This window comes from Orycteropus afer, unplaced genomic scaffold (assembly GCF_000298275.1).
Source record: "Orycteropus afer afer isolate SDZICR_OR568_19922 unplaced genomic scaffold, OryAfe1.0 scaffold00073, whole genome shotgun sequence".
Lineage (NCBI taxonomy): Eukaryota > Metazoa > Chordata > Mammalia > Tubulidentata > Orycteropodidae > Orycteropus > Orycteropus afer.
The window spans coordinates 4,002,169-4,021,135 of record NW_006921660.1 but is presented as its reverse complement, the minus strand read 5'-3'; the positions used below and the strand labels follow the sequence as shown (position 1 = coordinate 4,021,135).

General features: G+C 36.6%; 1 protein-coding gene across 1 annotated transcript in view; it reads left to right on the top strand.

Annotated features, from left to right (window-relative positions):
- TENM3 (teneurin transmembrane protein 3) overlaps positions 1-18,967 on the top strand; it is a 628,633-nt gene that overhangs the window by 565,733 nt on the left and 43,933 nt on the right. The window contains exons 21-23 of the mRNA XM_042780948.1: positions 4,825-5,057; positions 6,154-6,308; positions 7,100-7,974. Coding sequence (XP_042636882.1) covers positions 4,825-5,057; positions 6,154-6,308; positions 7,100-7,974 — 1,263 coding nt within the window. The remainder of the gene's footprint in view (positions 1-4,824; positions 5,058-6,153; positions 6,309-7,099; positions 7,975-18,967) is intronic.

Here is an 18,967-nt window from a genome sequence, read left to right as displayed (position 1 = left end):
GTAAATACTGTCGAATCAATGTATTAAAGATTCTACATAAATAGAAGCTTCTAAAGGGCTTGAAATGTGTTTCTCTCAGATATGCTAAACATATCCTCCTATGCTGTTTATATTATTAGTTTGCTAACAAACTCCTTTTATAGGTTGTAAATTTTAGCTCATCCTTGTTCTAATTCTCAGAAATTCCAAAAGAAAGGAACACAAATTAATTAACTAATACCAGCCAAAGGGCAATGAAACATGTAGGATTAAAAATCAACTTTGTGAATTTTATATTACCAATTAAAGGATCAAAGAAAGTGCCAATCACAGGTCTATGAATTTGAATCCAATTAAATTTAGATATGAAATTTTTAAAACTTGATGCAGCATTCCTTATTGATTTGGTATTTAAAAATTAAGCAGGCACAGAAATACTGCATACCACACCCCTGCTTGCAATCATCTAAACAGTCTTAGTTACCAGAAAATAAACAGGTTTGTTTTTATACATAAATATAATTTGTTATGCTGCTTCAAACACTTAGTTTCCAGCTAAAAAGATAAAAGTGTTAATAATATCTATTCTGTGGCTTTATCTTTGCAAAGATTTCTGGAATCTAAGAAGTTGAATTCTGAAAAAATAAATGAATATATCAAGCTTGCATTTACCACTGGGTCTGTCTCTGAATATGACTGTAGAGAAGGTGGCCTTACAATTGTAGTGATCTAGGCGACTCAGGATGATTTAAAACTCAAGGTGCCGTTTACTCAAGTTTTCTTGACTTGCTCTCAAGTTTCTTTGGTGTTACTGCTATTAGTCAAAAACTAAATGCTATTTTAAACTTCTCTGAAACAGAAAAATCTAGATTATCAATCACACAAGAAGTCCATTGTGTTCCTCCTGCTGAACAGAGGTTCCCAAAGCCATGCATACCAGCTCCCAGCTGCAGACTGTTTTCAGTCATTGTAGCCTCCCATTTTCACACTAGATATATCACTGATCTAAAAACTCACCACCCATTTGTACTAACACACCAGCCTCTTTATTGTTTTGGCTTTTCAGGAAGTTGGAAAGCAAGTATTAGCTTACCCTTTCAGAAAGTGCCCGGTGCTTCAATTACGTGTCCTTGAACCCCAACCTTTTATTTACATGGTTCAGAGCTTCTCTGCCACCAGTCTGTCAACTACAAATTTCCACACTCATTTTTTTTCTTCTAGTACTTTAAGGAGCTCTGGTAGCATAAGTAGGGCTTTTGGCTGCCAACCCAGAAGGTCAGTGGTTCAAACCCACCAGCTGCTCCATAGGAGGAAGGTGAGGCAATCTACTTCCATAAAGATTTACAGCCTTGGAAACCCAGTGGAGGTTGCTGTAAGTCAGAATTGACTAGATACTGATGGTTTTGCTTTTTTAATAATTTATTACTGATCCCTCATTTCATTTAAAAGAGGCTGGGATCGAAGACTGGCTCTAATTTACCATGCTAGGCTACACTGCAGAGAATCTATCCAGTTCTCATTTCCTGCCACTCTGTGGGGAATATTTCCAGAGGCTAGTTTTCTTCTCTAGGGCCACATTTTCCTCTATATTTGTTCTTCTGGGCAATGGAGTTGTATGTAAAATTAGAGCTTTTATTTGTCAGACATTTTCAAAACTATTGACATATGTTGCTTGAGTTAGAAATTTCTGTCTTCAAGGGAGGAGACAGAAAATAAGCAAATATAAGCACCACTTTGGACATTCTCTCATTAATAAAATAAAGCTGATCTCAATAAAAGCAAAAGTTTATGACTTAATGTCAATTGGTTTTGCACCAAAAAAAAAAAAAAGCCCCAAAGCTAAAGATTGTGCCACTGTTGCTCATGCAGCCACCACAGAATGGTTTTTTTTTTTTTGTCAGTAAAAGGGACGTGATGAAGAAGTATGCATGATTCAGCTACTTTTATCATCATTAGTATTCAAAGTGGATGTTTTAAGATGGTCAGCCTTGTTTTAATGGTTTAGAATATTGTAGTATAACAGCAGGACTAAATAAATAAAAGGGAACCTAACTAAGTTTAGGTAAATGCTTTCTCCATATTCACATTTTCAAAAATGCATCATACTTGAGTAGATTATACATAACTATTACACTTATATGTATAGAGTTACAAGGAAAAGGACATTGCAGTATAAGAAGAGATATGACCAAAGCACACATATTAAGAAGAGCTCTGGTAGCATAGTGGCAAAGACACTTGCCTGCTAACCAGACAGCTGGCGGTTCAAACCCACCAGCCACTCCTCGGAAGGAAGGTTGGGCAATCCGACTTCCGTAGTGATACTGCCTCGGAAACCCAAGGAGGAGTCGCTATGAGTCGGGGCCGACTCGACGGCACATAACAACAACAACAACAACAACGCTTACTAAGTATGTATTATATGCTCAACAATATTCCAAGGATTTTACGTGTATTACTTAATGTAATTCTTGCATAAAACTTACATGTATTGTTATTATCCCTTTACAGATAAGGAATCTGAGGCACATATAAGTTAGGTAACTTACCGAAGATCACACAGGTAGTGAGTGATGAAACTAGGATTCAAAACCAGGCAATCTGGTCCAAAGCTCATGTTTATAGATATATAATTGGAAAAAAAAAATTTGTCTGCAACTATACATGCCTAGAAGACCAACTCTGTCAATATCAGACTGTTTATAGAAAGAAAGAAAAAAACTCTGTAAAATTCTTTAGAATGTTATATTGATATGTGACTTTTTACTTCATTACAAGACAACAACCAACCACATTAAGGAATGCAATATGTCTTGCTGCATTTTAAATTCCAGGCATCAACTTAGGAAAATGATATAATAACACTTAGCATGGCAAGTTAATCATTTGGTATAATCCAATAGTTCTGAAATGTTTTTTATTTCATAATGACTTGTATCTTTTTATTACTTCTTTATACCACTTTTCACCCTCTCACACATATTTACACATTGAAGACCTCTTGCTGTCATCTGTCTCTTGTCACTAAAAGAAATTAAAGACTGGAAAGGAAAACCTAGAAACTGAGTTCTTTTGTGTTTCTGTATTTCTGTATATTCCAATGTCATATCCATCAAATTATTTCAAGCTCCAAAGGTCTCTATAGACCTCATGTGTGGTCTGCTGTCCCCTCAACCAATGTGAGAAACACTAGGGAAACTGTGACCTATTATTTTAAGAATAGAATCTCTGCATACGCTGATCACTTAAAAGTCAGAGCATTAAGTAGTAAGAATTGTTTCCATAGACCCTAATTAGTAATGAGAGAAAACTACTTCACTAATATAAAATATTTTCATATAGAGTTAGGTTGATATATTTTTGAAGGTCAAGTATAAAATAAATGGAAAACACGCACTTAATTGTGTGTGTTGTATGTGTGGAGAGAGAGAGAGAATCAATGAGAATGCTTGAGTGAAACCAAATTTGTCATCAGAAGATGCACAGTACTGGCTCTCCTCGTATCATTTGAAATTTTTGGGGACACCAAATGATTTAAATTCTTTTTAGACTTATTTATTTTTCAAAAGACAGTGTTTGTAGAAGGCACAAAATTACATTCTTAAGAATGTGGTGTTGAATATTTGTAAGGAGATTAACTTTTTAATTCCAGCTATATTTGTGTGTATGTGTGTATTTATATATATATATATCATAACTGTGTACTCTTTGATAATGTTGGTCTTATAAGTCTTATAATGAGTCTTATAATGAGGTGTTTTACATTTGCACTACTTTATGTTTATAAAACAGTGGTCATTTGGTGGTAGAATTCCTGCTTTCCTTGCGGGAGGCCCAAGTTCGAGTCCCAGTCAGTACACCTCATATGCAGCACCACTCATCTGTCAGAGCAGGCTTGTATGTTGCCATGATGCTGAACAGGTTGCAGTGGAGCTTACAGACTAGGAAGAAAGGCTTAGTGCTACACTTCCGAAAAATCAGCCATTGAAAATGCTGTGAATCACAATGGTCTGATCTTGTTGTACGTGGGGTCACCATGAGTCAAGGCCAACTTGATGGCAGTTAGCAACAAGAACAATGTATTTATAAAATTGAGGCACTACATTTTGTGAACAAATTTCTTTATCTCACCAAATTCACAGGTTTTAGAGCTCAATTTACAAATGTTAAAAATAAAACTGATAGATTTAACATTCTGACTCATTGCATTAGGCCACCAACTGAGGCTGCCACTTATATTTGTACAACCTCATTTTGGTATTTAACCCTGTAGCTCAGGACAAACATTGTGATTCCTTCAGGTTGCTTTTCTGGATTATGATAAAGAACCGAGATGGGCCCAATGCTACAGTTTTTTAGGGGCGGGTGTTCTGTTAGATTTGGCAAGAAGAAAAAGAATAATTCCCAATGATGAGTTAGGAGTGATGTTAGTAACATATTATACTTTACTGGAGAGTTTGATAGACACACCCTGAAATGAAATTTGTGCCTACCACTCAGGCCAGTATTAAAGGCTTTGCACTGAACCAGAAAGATTTAGATAACTTGCTTCTTTGTTTTAGGCCATAGGCATATTGCCTTATACAAGTTATCTTTAAGATGGCTGTTAATAAATTGTGAAATCCTCAGCATCAGGCAAAGAAAGGAAAACAATAATATCAGAGATTGCTACCAGTGATCACATTCTTTTAAGTCATTATTAAATATTTTATTCATTTTCTAGTCTTTGGTAATGGATTTAAGTTCATAATCAGTTTCTCATCATCTGTTTTATTTTTGCTTATAATTGTTCTCATGTGCTAGGATAACTCTCTTGTGACAATTACATATGATCCTTTTTTACAGCAGTAACCCAGCTCATAGATACTACCTTGCAACTGATCCAGTCACAGGAGATTTGTATGTTTCTGACACTAACACCCGCAGAATTTATCGTCCAAAGTCACTTACGGGTGCAAAAGATTTAACTAAAAATGCTGAAGTGGTTGCAGGAACAGGGGAGCAGTGCCTTCCATTTGATGAAGCCAGATGTGGAGATGGAGGGAAGGCTGTGGAAGCAACACTCATGAGTCCCAAAGGTACTGGCAGTTATCGGTTTAAGGATTTTTTTTTTATTAAAAAATAAATAAATAAATAAATAAGAAGGGTAGAAAATCCAGTTAGTGCCTGATTATGTTTAATGCTGAGTCTCACATTTACCCTCAACTGTGTTCTGGAAAGCTGTTTCACATCTAGTGTTTTTAAAAGGCATTTAGCATGAGACTGCTAGAATCCTACGTAGATTTTGCAGTAAATATTAGGTTCTTGGCAATTTTTTTAATCATACTATTTTTTCAGCTTTCCAAAGAAGAAAGCAACTACTGTATACAATTCAGGTCACATCCTGTTAAACTTCAAGGAAGTGTCCACATTCTTCCATTGTCCTGGAATTTCTTTGTCATGAATGAGTCCCAGGCCTCTTTAAAAGCCATCACTAAGCAACCCTATTAGCCCTCACCCAGTTTGGAGCTGTTAAACTTTTGTTTCTATGCCATGGGAAAAAAAATGCTTGCTGTGAGGAATTTCTGGAGATAACAAGGGCTAAAAGTCTATGCAATAAAATTTTTAGCATTTAATCCAATAAAGACTGAGTCGTTGCTCATATGTTATGCCATTCATTACAATGTTGTTTAGTTTTTGGTGTGAGGACTTTTATTTATTTATTTATTTATTTCATTATTAAAAAAAAAAAAAAAAACTGCTGTCGAGTCCATGACTTTTATGTGAATAAGGACTAGAAAAAAGTATTTGCTCAACTGAATTATACGTAATAGTAAATATCATTATAATAGGTCAGCAAAACACTAGCCTCAACTTAGATCTATTTTTGTTAGAAGAATATCATTACTATAAGTTCACTATAACAGAATTTGACCTGCTCCAAACATTTATAAGCAACATTTTATACACATTATAACTTTATCTTTAAAACATACACTTCTTATGTGATTCATACACTCACTAGAGATTCTTATACCTCCGTATTACTTCTTTTTTTACATTTTATTTTTATCTGTAATATACATGACTATATTGGCTCTCTGGGGTTAATTGTGGACTTTAACATATGCCTGTCATTTAATCAAAATTAAACATTTGTGAAAAATTAGTAACACTTATTTCTCTTTGGTGAAGGAATGGCTATTGATAAGAATGGATTAATCTACTTTGTTGATGGAACCATGATCAGAAAAGTGGATCAAAATGGCATCATATCAACTCTGCTGGGTTCTAATGATCTGACGTCAGCCAGACCTTTAACTTGTGACACTAGCATGCATATCAGCCAGGTAGTGAAAATCTTAAGCTCAGATGTTTGTTTTTCTTATAAGTCACTTAATTTACTACATCAGTAACACTGTGATGGCACCATATTAAACTGCATATATCATGTGTGGCTGTGTTTGGAATAAAGTTGTTCCATTTCAATGTGTATCAGGAGCTGATAAAATGTTGTTTGCTTCTTTAATTCTGCATATGATGAATTCAGTGTGATACAGAACAATTATCACTAAGAAACACTAAGCATCTGTGATAAAATACCAATAGAGTAGCAGCATGCATATTCCAAAAAGACTATAACCACTTTAATCTCTAATCTTGTGATTGCGTGAGCTCCTTAAGTAGTAGTGAGAACCTACTATGATTAGTCCCAAAAGGCTTATATTTAGAATTAGGAACTTTACTATTGGCCTGATTGAAAATACAATGGAATACTAATATATTCATAACCCAGAAAGCCCTGACATTTGGTGGTTATGACTGCTATAGGAAGGTAAACCAGGAACCTATGTGTTCATATCTCATTGATATCTATTGACTCACTACTTAGAAGTTTATCAGCTATTTGGATACAACTAGTATGTCTTTCAATATGCTGCATTTTTAAATAACATGTTATTTCTTACATTTGTCTCCACTCAAATATTTTCTATTTTACTGTCTATTGGGGGAAAAAAAAATAAACAGTTTATCAAATTAAGGCTAATTTCACTGAATGGTCTAATTTACTATTCTCGCACATTAACTGCAGTATAGTAACTGACTAACTAGGCCTTTTTTTTTTTTTTTTTTTCTTAAGGTACGTCTGGAGTGGCCCACTGACCTAGCCATTAACCCTATGGATAACTCTATTTATGTCCTGGATAATAATGTAGTTTTACAGATCACTGAAAACCGTCAGGTTCGCATTGCTGCTGGACGGCCCATGCACTGTCAGGTTCCCGGAGTGGAATACTCTGTGGGGAAGCACGCCGTTCAGACAACACTAGAATCAGCTACTGCCATTGCTGTGTCCTACAGTGGGGTCCTGTACATCACTGAAACTGATGAGAAGAAAATTAACCGAATAAGACAGGTCACAACAGATGGGGAAATCTCCTTAGTTGCTGGAATTCCTTCAGAGTGTGACTGCAAAAATGATGCCAATTGCGACTGTTACCAGAGCGGAGATGGCTATGCCAAAGATGCCAAACTTAATGCTCCATCCTCCCTGGCCGCTTCTCCAGATGGCACACTGTATATTGCAGATCTGGGGAATATTCGGATCCGGGCTGTGTCAAAGAATAAGCCTTTACTTAACTCCATGAATTTTTATGAAGTTGCCTCTCCAACTGATCAAGAACTCTATATCTTTGACATCAATGGTACTCACCAGTATACTGTAAGTTTAGTCACTGGTGATTACCTGTACAATTTTAGCTACAGCAATGATAATGATATTACTGCTGTGACAGACAGCAATGGCAACACCCTTCGAATTAGACGGGACCCAAATCGGATGCCAGTTCGAGTGGTGTCTCCAGATAACCAAGTGATATGGTTGACAATAGGAACAAATGGATGTTTGAAAAGCATGACAGCTCAAGGACTAGAATTAGTTTTGTTTACTTACCATGGCAATAGTGGCCTTCTAGCCACTAAGAGTGATGAAACTGGATGGACGACATTTTTTGAGTAAGTATATCACATTCTACTCTGATTATAAAATGCTATGAATCTCTGTTAATACAATCTTAAGGGCAAGAAGGATCCAGGTTTTGTGGGGCGTGAGCCTTATATAATTTTTTGAATCCCTCTTTATGAAAAAGAAGGCAAAATTATGAGATTCAAAATTAAATTCAGGGCCTTGGAAAGAACTCAGACAAGTGAGAAGACCTGAAGCTTAAGTTTCATTAGCTTCAAAGTAAATCTACTCCTGCTTAAGGATGAATATTTTGCTTCATATAGCCCTAATATATTAGCAGCAAACCTTTCCAGAAACATACAATAGCTTTGCTTTTAGGCATTAACCCTTTGGGTGTAAATTTGCCCATTTAAGAAAGCTGAATGTGTTGGAAGCTTTCAATGGAAAAAAAAAAAAAAAACCTTAAAAACATTTACAATGAATTTTGCTGATCACATCAGTACTACAGATGTTATTCTCATCAAAGAAGGGCTTTTTGTTATCTTACTATTATTAGTTAATGTAGAAGCTAACCTGCCTTTAAAAGAATTCTAATGAGTAAATGCAAATTAGGAATTATGGTCTCTGTCTGGAAGTGTATGAAAAGGTATGGGGCTCAACTCGCCAGTGGATTGTACTAAATATCTGGAGTAGTGGCCCAAGCACTGTGCTATTTGAACAGTCACATTTTGTGAGGTCAGTAAGAATGACATGCGGATTAGGTATTGTATATTTTATGGCATGTGTACTTTGCAATGAGTGCATGTGTAAAATCATATCCGAACTCTCGTTCACTTGACTAACATTGCACGAGCCACAAGGGAAAATTAGATGTACTGCGATGACATGTTGACAAATGCAAAATAGTTCTTGAAATGAATATTGAGTTCCTTAGTATGATTTTTACAATGATATGCTGAAGCAAAAGCATTTTCTGAAGGAGCACACCTCTAAAATTACAATAAAACTCAGTAGATAAATGACTCAATATACAAATATTTTCTTGTACAACTTTTCTGGAGTGGATCTTATATATAAAACTTTGTCTTCTTGTAGCTTGAATTGCTTTTCTCTTTTGACAGATTGCCTTTTAATAAAATGAATGTTACCCAGCAGCATGGTTTTGTCAGAGGAACAAACCTTTTCACTTGAATTACATTAAAATTCTGTTCTTAACATTCCTTTTGCTCATTTTAGGATCACAATAGGAAAGGAATAAATTGGAAGTTAATGGAAAGTACTTCCTTTGCACTTTTTTCAAAGTGATAGCAGGCTGTATTGCCAAAGAGGCAAAAACGAATACAGAAAAAGTACTACCATCAGATGAGACTGGGCAGGAGAGCTGCTCTGATGATAAGACCTTCAGGAAATGGTGGTGGCATTAGTGGGGTTTCAATTTAGTTGAAAGCAGGGGTAAAAATAAATAAGTTTTTAGTACAGTCTAGGCCCCAAACCCTGCTCTGTGGGTCATTTTTAAATGTGTCCTTATTTGTTCCCAGGCATTGACACTGCACAGAAGTTCATCTTTGTGGGTTAGTACTGGCACATGAACGTCTTGCAACAAATACCAGGGCTTTTTATGACCAACAAGTGAATTTTAATCATTGAGAAAATTAACAAAAGGGGTTATACTCCATTGGTTGAGTTGATGTGAGATCATTTATACTTTTTACTTTTTAAAAATGATTGAATACAAAGAAAACATATTTCTCTAGTAATAAATACTCTCCCAAAATTCAGACTCAGATAGTTCAGTAGCTAAAGTAGTGGTTGGTTGGCAAGCCAACCTCATTAATAAAATAGGCAAGCATTGTTTTAAAGAATAAAAGATTTTAATCTTTCCTAATACAGACTCTTTACATACATTAAAATATACCCTGTGGCACAATGGTTATGTGCTTGGCTGTTAACCAAAAGGTCAGAAGTTTGACTTATCAGTGGCTCTGCAAGAGAAAGATGTGGCAGTCTGCTTCATAAAGATTTACAGCCTGGAAAGCCCCACAGGGTAGTTCTGCTCTGCCATATAGCGTCGCTTATGAGTCAGAATAGCTTCAACAGCACACAACAACAATAACATTAAATCTTAAAGTTACAGTAAAAGTAACTATTCCAAAAAGCATTATTCAGATATATTTACTAGCTATAACCCTCACAATTATGTATGTATGTATGTATATGTATATGTATATGTATAATTTTGTGTGTTTTAAGAATACACTGGTATAGCAAACCAATGTTTGAAAGATAACTTTTCTAACAAAAGAAACACTGTTTTAAAAAAACAGTGTTTGTGTTAATGTTCCTCTAGATGTCTGAAACAAAGACATGCCTAAAAAATGTCTCCAAAACATTTATATATTTAGCCAAACAGCAATATTACAACTTGAGACAGAAAAAAATGGGGCACTTAACCTAAAGAATTCAGCCTCATTAATTCAGAATGACAAATGATCATTTTCTTTTCTTTCTGTACATTCTTACAATTTGTCTTATGAAAGAGCAAGGGTACACCTCTTCTAAGGGTCAGAAACTTAAAACACACTCAAAAGAAAGTGCACAAGAAGCAGGTGTGTGAAGAGCGAGTGATAATCCAGCCAGTTTTCCAAAGGCACTGTGTTCTGTCAGCACTGCACATTTTGTCCGTGCGAGTTTACAGTTGAACAAGCTTAACTCTTTCTACTCCTCAGAGTTGTGACCGGTCCTTCTCTGCAATATGCTCTGTCCTGACTTGTAACCTGAGCATGTTACATCCTTCTGCCTCACTTCCTGAAATGTAGCTGGATGTGAAGGCCGCGATAGAGGCAGCAGGGGAATCCGAATGCCCATCAACCTTCCCCAGTCTTTATAATGATTGGTGAATTGGCAGACTCCAGAATATTAGTGCATATCTGTAATATTCCCCTTCATAATTCTGTAGGGTACTGCATGTCTAACTTAGACCTTATTAGGGTATTTTGTAATTTCCTAGAGAAGTGATTTGGGAGGTTTGACAATGGAGTTTTACCAAAACCAGACGGGAATTGTGAAAAGAATCACCATTCCCAATTGAAAAACGCTGGCCTGCTATGCCTTTCATGACCTCAGTCCCTTGAGCTGATGCATGCTGTCTAATCATCTTTCAGGCATAAATACCTTGCAAAGAGAAATTAAACTTTTCGGCTCCGATTCCCACGAGTATGTCTCCAGCTTTCTAGCTGGCCTAAAAAGCTCTGAGATTCAGGAAAACGTATTTTCTTTTATAGGATAGAAGTATGTGGAAGACGACCTGGGATCAATAAATCTGCCTTCTGCCTAAATTGCCACTTATCTTATCAAAGAAATGTTAAGCGAGATTTAGCTGAAATTACCAGCCTTGTGTTAACTTTGTTACTTGTTTCCTTAGTACAAACTTCAGTTTACCACTAGCCTGCCACAGTATTACTATGTATAGTGATTGAAACAGTGTATGTGGAAGTATTTTATAAAATATGAACTATTTTATTATTTTTACGTTACTCAAAATTTGTGGAATGTTGCAACGCATATAGAATTCTCCCAATAACTCTGATGAATGAAGGAATAGAGGGATAAACCAAAGACATAGGCAGGTAAATGTCGACAGAGAAGAGTCTAATAAACCCTATAGCTGGTTTTCTTGCCAAGGGTCCATTGAAAAAGTATCAAATCAATGCTCAGTTGCTTTCTGAGAGTTTGGACGCTCTACCAAGAGTTAATGTTGAAAATATTAACACTTCCCATTTTTATTATTGATTTTTTGATATTTTACCCAATATGACATGTTTTCTCACTTTCTTTTACTTTATAAAACAAGGACTTCTTCAATTTATTCAAATTCTTAAACCAAAAAAAAAAAAAAAACAACTTCATATTGATACCAATTCCTTCTGAAATGTTAGTGCTTTTGATTTATTTATACTCTCATTCCCTCAAAAAAGAGAAGTTAAGACAGAAAACACTGCCCATTCAAAGGAAGTTGAAAGCATATTACTGTTGTACATGTTGTCAGAAAGGATTCTGGGTTCTTACGAGTCACCATTAGAGTAAGTAAGATGGCTCTTTAGGTATGCAAGGATTTTCTAAAGTGTAAGAATCTTCATTTCAGAAAGTAGACATTTTTTTTCATAGCATCAACTTATCTTCATTACTTAGAAGTGTTATATCCCTATGGTGATTTATTCAAGTCCCTGGGTGGCACAGTTTGTGCTCATCTATTAACCTAAAGGTTGACAGTTCAGACCTACCTATAGCACTGTGGAAGAAAGGACTGGCAATCTGCTTCCATAAGATTACAGCCAAGAAAACCCCTTGGAGCAGCTCTACTCTAACACAGGAGACACCATGAATCAGAAGCAACATGATGTCAGTGGGTTTCGCTCTATTTTTTACTGTGCTTCCTTAGTAAAGTAAGCAGTATTTGTAGATACACCACTGGCTGATTTGGTAGAAAGACTACAGTAGGTTTATAAGTCAGCTTTTAAATAGTTTATTTAGACTAATATGTTTCATGAGTTGAATGCTAATTACTGATTGACTAATTAGCCATCATGTCTCTGACCTCCTCTCCAGTTAACTTGCTGGAGAGCAGAAGGAGTGTCCAACTACCGAATGGGGTCCCGTGTGTGATGACACTGTAATAAACCATGTTAGTCCCTCACTTAGTGTTAGGGCCCTTCCAGGTTACTCTTTACCGATTTGCAGACAGCTGCCACACATTATAATTCCTTAGTGGAAAGTCATTCCAGGGATCAAAAAAAGCTCACCTGCTAAAGATATTATTTAAAAAGTTCATCCCCAAAATGAAATCATCACAGTTCTTATAGTAGAATATATACAAAAGCAAGTCTAGTGTATTGAATAGGATAATAGAATAAATTATTAGTAAACGGCATTTCACAGTTCTCTGCTTGCTTCCCCACATACACCGCAAACCTTTTGAATATATCTAGAGGCTCTTCCACCCAGTTAAAGAAGACAGCATGGAAAAAAAAAAAAAAGAAGACTGTGAATTCTGGTGATAAGTATGTGTACACCACCAGGTTAGTGGCAGTCTTTCTGTCTAGAGACGTTGAATAGTTGGAACTTAGTATTTGTGGTACTGACTGTGATCTTTTGTGAGCTATATTCAGATCCACAGAGCAAATAAATGAGTTTCAGCTTTTACACATTTATGTAGGTATATATGGGTCTCTAGTTTCTCATTTGGCAGCTTTATTGTCCCTCATTCTAGCTTAGCAATTTCAGGATGAGCTTCTGAAGCATTTCTCTATAATTAACTTAACTCGGCACCCATGGCAAACCCACAACTCCCACTGACATCAGTTTGAGGAAAGTATCAGAGAAGGGCCCTCAGAGAAGGAAAGATTCACAGTGTTTATAGTGACTATGCTACACATTAAAATTTTTCAAATTCAAAATAGTGTACAGAAAACACAGATAATGTAGGAAATCTGGACCAGTTATTCCAAAGTAGAAAAGATGTGTCTATTCTTGTTGATACTGAATCATGTTTTAAACAGCCTGACCTCTGTGCCATGTCGTGTTCTCCTTGTGTGTATATCAATCTAACTGCTTCGATATTAGAAGTATAGAGGCTCCTTCCCCAGGATACAACTGAGGGAATAAATTTTCCTTTGATAGCTGTCTGAAATACAGTCCTAGAAACTCGAACATTGAAACCACTTGTCATTGTTTCTGCCAAAACAGCATGAAAAAACTGAGCCCATTTTATAAATACATATCTAAAAGTGAGGCTTAGTGCTCCCCCCTTCAATTTTCTCTTTTCTTTTTCTCCTTTTCATTATGGAAGAAGCCACTCAGGAAATTAAGAATGATTTGTAAGAGATTTTTATCAGCAGATCACTTAAAATCGTGGGAAAATACTAAAGTTGATTTCCATTTTGCTGTTTTGTTTAATGGTTTAATAATTTTGCTTTAAATTTTTAACTATAATGTCTATTCCCAAGGACATCAGTAAAAAATGTGTAGGCAATTGAATAAAGTGGCTGCTGTATTTTTCAAACATTAACCTGAACACTATTAAAGCGATACTTTTATTAATGCTTGATTTAATTCATTATTTCTCATCTGCAGTCTAGTTTTAAAAAAATAATTAATTCTCTCCAGTTTTCAAAGGAGAAGTAGAAATCATGTGCTATTTGGAATAAATTTAAAAAAATCCCAGAAAATAATAAAAACCCTAATTATTCAGGTTTTTCCCCATTATCAGTTGTGTCTTTAGAGTGTATCAGCAGTTGCACAGGCTACATTAACTCTTTCATTGTGTTCCATTTAGCAAATTAATGGTGTAGGTGGGCTAAATTGATCCGTAATAGTGTAAGAGTAAGTAATGCAGCTTCCAAAAGTGCCCAATTCCCTTTAAACTAATTACATAGCTGTCTAAATCAGATAGGTGATCTGATAGCCTCATATCTGTGTACATCATCTACTTCCCTTAAACGATGATTATCAAAGGATTTAGTGTAAATTATATACACTAGCCATTTTAAGTGATAGGAAAAGGAATTTACACATTGACAACCAGTACTGTAGAATTTTCTGTGTTTTACAATCACAGAATGAGTGAGGATTGATGATCGGATATTTTCCAGAGACTCTGGCGTCTCTGGCTCTTTCCCTGAGATAACAAAATAAGGACTACTTCAGCCCTCGCTCCTGGTTGTCGTGTTCCTCAGCCCCCAGGGAGGTATTCAGCACAGAGAAAGCCCCTTGCCTGTATTCCAAGATCCTGACCTGCTCAGGATGGCTTAAGGCTACAAATGCAGAACTAGTATGGACATTGCTCTTCTCTTCTGAACTCTCTCCCAGGGTTGAGGAAGGCAATCTTTGAAGGACCTAAGACAGCGAGGATACGTCCCACAAATTTCAACTCACTCTAAAACACTATCTTAGTTATCTAGTACTTCTACAACAGACATACCACAAGTGGAGGGCTATAACAGACAGACAGACATTTTCTCTCAGTGCAGGAGGGCAGAAGTCCAAATTCAGGGCCCCAGCTCTAGGGTAAGACTTTCACTCTCTTGGCTCTGAGGTCCTTATCCCTTGGCTCTGTGGTGATCTTCATGTGTTATGGCATCTATCTTCTCCCATATCTGCTTGCTTAATCTTCTCTTTTTATATTTTGTAAGGAAAAAAAAAACTAATTGCCTTCGAGTCAATTCCAAACCCAATAGCAGCCCCCATTGGTTTTCCGAGGTGGTAAATGTTTACAGAAGTAGATTGCACAGCATTCCTTCCACGGAGTGGCTGGCAAGTTTGGCCAACCTTCTGGTTAGCAGTCAAATGCTTTAGGCACTGTGGACTCAAGACACACTCTACACTAATCCTGTATTATTAAGATAACAAAGGCAACTCATTCCCAGATGGGACACAGACATAGAAGTTAGGGTTTACAACACATATTTTGGGAGGACATAATTCAATCCATAACAGCAACTGTACTCCTTGATTCCTCACTCAGCACCTCTCTCCTCTGTCACCACTGCCACATCTCATAAACACACCCACTCACACAATTCAATATAGACTTCCTAGACCTCAAGTTCATCTCAAAGTTTGGTGAATCTATGGTTCTTAAAGTGAGATATCCCAAAACTTCTGAAAAATGTTGATCTAAAAGAAATACCAGTTCTTCTCTGGCTAAGGGAACTCTAGTGGCATAGTGCCTAAGGCATTTGACTACTAACCAAAAGGTTGGTGGTTCAAACACCCCAGCCACTCCTGGGAAGGAAGACTGGGCAATCTATTTCCATGGAGATACTGCCTCAGAAACTCAAGGGGGGGTTGCTGTGAGTTGGAATTGACTCCAGAGCAGTGAGTTTGTTTGTTTGTTATCTCTGGTTAAAGGCTGTCTTGTTCCTTTTAAATCTATTTTAAGAATTTAAAATCTAATGTAATTGAGATCTTCCTATCTAGGGGCCTTTTAGTGAGAAACAATGTATAAAAGCAAAGGCTAAAAGAAAACTTGTAGTTTTGTTAACAGAAATGGTTAATCAGTTAATTTAAGTATTTAATGAATGTAGGTCAAACAGCAGCTAGAAGGAAGACCTCATTCTATTTCAAACTCAAGAAGAGAAAGAAGAAGGAACAGCTCTCTAATAAAGGCAGCCATAAGCCTACCCTGGAAACAGGAGAAAGTACTTATACAGATGATGTTTTTAAGTAGGTCAGTTAGAGTTAGAGTAACAGAAGAAAGATTGCAAGAATGATGTGATCTAGAGGAGCAAAATGTGTATCTAAATACATTGGACAATTCCTAGGTAGCCTAAGAAAGAGTCAAGTTAACTAAATCTTAAACCTTTTAAGACCTAAAGGAAGGTCAGAATGAGTTTATGCAGTGGTTATTTATAACATAGAGCTGGTGAGAAAGGTTATTGATGGCCAGCAAATTATTTTCCTGTATATACCTGTGCGTGCACAGTCAATTGAAGAATATACATACTCCTCACTTACTGGCTATCTCATTATCCAATATTTTGCATTTACAACCATAGTGAAAAATCTGTCCAATTATTTTGTGCATTAATGACGTAAATCTGGCAGTAACAAATGCAAAGATGAGAGGCAGGAGTAATACTGTCTGATGGTTAAGGCTATGTGTCAATGTATCTAAACATGATTCTCAGTGGTTTTGTGGTTATGCAATGATGTAGTTGTCCTCCATTTTGTGATCTGATGTGGTCATCCTCTATTTTTGCATAAGAGCCTGATCTTTGGAACCTAAGCATGTCAATAATTGAGAAGTGGGTAGAGTTCATTTAGGCCTTATTAATTTAATAAAGAATTCTTTAGTTTTTACTTAAGTTTTAAAATGAACCTCATTCTCCTTAATGCAGAAGTCTTCCCATGGGCATGATTAACTTGCATCAAAACAATATGGGACTGGTCCAAACACACCAATTCCCCAGGAGGCACTTTTTCCAAAAGCAGTTATGCCACCCAAAAGAAAATGAAAGTCTCTAAGTGCTACACTGCAAAGGCAAATTAATTCACAAATTATTAAGTTAGTTCTAACATCGTAGGCAACTGTAAGGTGGGAATTTTGTCCCTGCCCTTTGGTCATGAAGCATTTTCTATTTATTGACTAACTTCCTGGCATTCACTGATTCACTTATGTACTCATTCACTCAGCAAGAATATATTGTGTGCTAGGTAATGACATTAAGGAGCTCTGGTGTTACAGTGGTGTAGGTATTTGTCTGCTAACCAAAGGTCAGTGGTTCAAACCCACCAGCCACTCCACAGGAGAAAGATGAGACAGTCTGCATCTATAAAGATTTACAGCCTTAGAAACCCTTTGGGGCTTTTCTACTCTGTCCTACAGAGTTGCCATGAGTCAGAATAGACTAGATTTCAGTGCTTTTAGGTACTGGCATTAGATGCTGGAGAATACAGGCCAAAAGATACATTCCCTTCTTGGGAGCTCAGAGTCCACTAGAGTAGACAGGTAAGTAATTATAAGGAGGGTAAGTGATAAGAGAGAGAATTGTTTAATGTACTGTGGAGGTACAAAGGAGGATCTTCTGTATCATATTGGAGAATGGGACAGGGATGAGGCAAGAGCAACTTCCCATGGGAGGAAGTTTTTAAGCTGAATCTTGGAAAGTATGAATAAGGGTTAGCAAGACAAGGTGAAGATTTTACTCTGCCAGAGGAAAGCATTTACTTTTCTCAGTGAGCAAACATGACAGGCTTTGGAAAGAACATGCAGTTTAGAATGCCTAGAGCACAGAATGTGAGAATGGGGAGGGGGACCGGCAAAAGATGAGTCTAGAGAGGGATGTAGGGGTTCCAATCAAGAAGGTCTTGTCCTATAATGCTAAACAGTTGACTGTCTGGGTAGACCCTCCATTTGACAGAGATGTAACACAATCATTCTGGCAGCCATGTAAGGATGGATTTAGGTAGAAAAGTAGAAGGTTAAAAAAAGGGAAGTTAGGAGGCAGTAAAATCTAGTCAAGACATGAGGCTTGATGAAGGGTTGGGATCTGAGATTGCAGAGGAGGAGGTAGAGTGATTATCAAGAGATGAAATACAACACGACCGAATATAGGAGGTGAGGAAGAAAGAGGGTCTTAGCTGAGTCCCTGGATTCTAACTTAGGTGACTAAGTGCTTAGGGAAATATAGGGAAGAAACAGGTTGGTAGAGAAAAAGATGAGTTCAGATTTGCAAATTATGAATTTGAGGTTACCACCAGTGTGGTGTAGCATGTGATCAAAAATGTCTCTTTAGAATTTAGGAGAATAATAAAGACAATAGCTGGCTACCATGTGCCAAATTCCTCAAATCCCTCAAATCCCTGCCTCCCCTTGTACATTAAGTTACTTTCTGTGTTTGTTCTCTTCTCTTTACTCCTTTTTCTCCTTAACTGCCCAGATTTTATCATTGTTCTGCTTTCCTTTCCATGTCACAATTTGCCCAGTATTCATTTTCTTTCTTAAAGCATTTGAATGGGCAACATGTTTAGCCTACATGTTCTCTCCTCTTAGTTTCTGAATCTCCTTCTGCTATTTTTCTTCTTAGTTCTATCTTGTTTCCCTCAGTCTTCCAAGTCACTGACATCTCATTAGCTCCTCGATATTTCTTCCTTTCTGTTCTCTAGTTGCTGTCTTTTATAAGGAGCAGCACAGGCTGGCTGGAAAAGGCACTGGACTTAGAGATCTAAAACCTGGTTTCCAGTCCTGCTTTTGCCACTTACTGCTGTGTGACTTTGGGCAAGTTACAGCACTTCTCTGAACTTCAGCACCCTCTTTACTGAAATGGCAAGCTTCTTAATAATGAAAAATCCCTCTGTACTCTGAAAGTCTGTGATTTTGCCACTTTCTGTCCAACTTCTCATAGTATCCCCTTTTACGACTCATTCCCAAAAAAGCAACACTTAAGATACCAAATTCTTTTTTTTACTATAGTAGTTACTCATAATATATTTCAGTCAAATTTAGTATTACATGTATTATGCTAATGGTACTAAAAGCAATTTTTT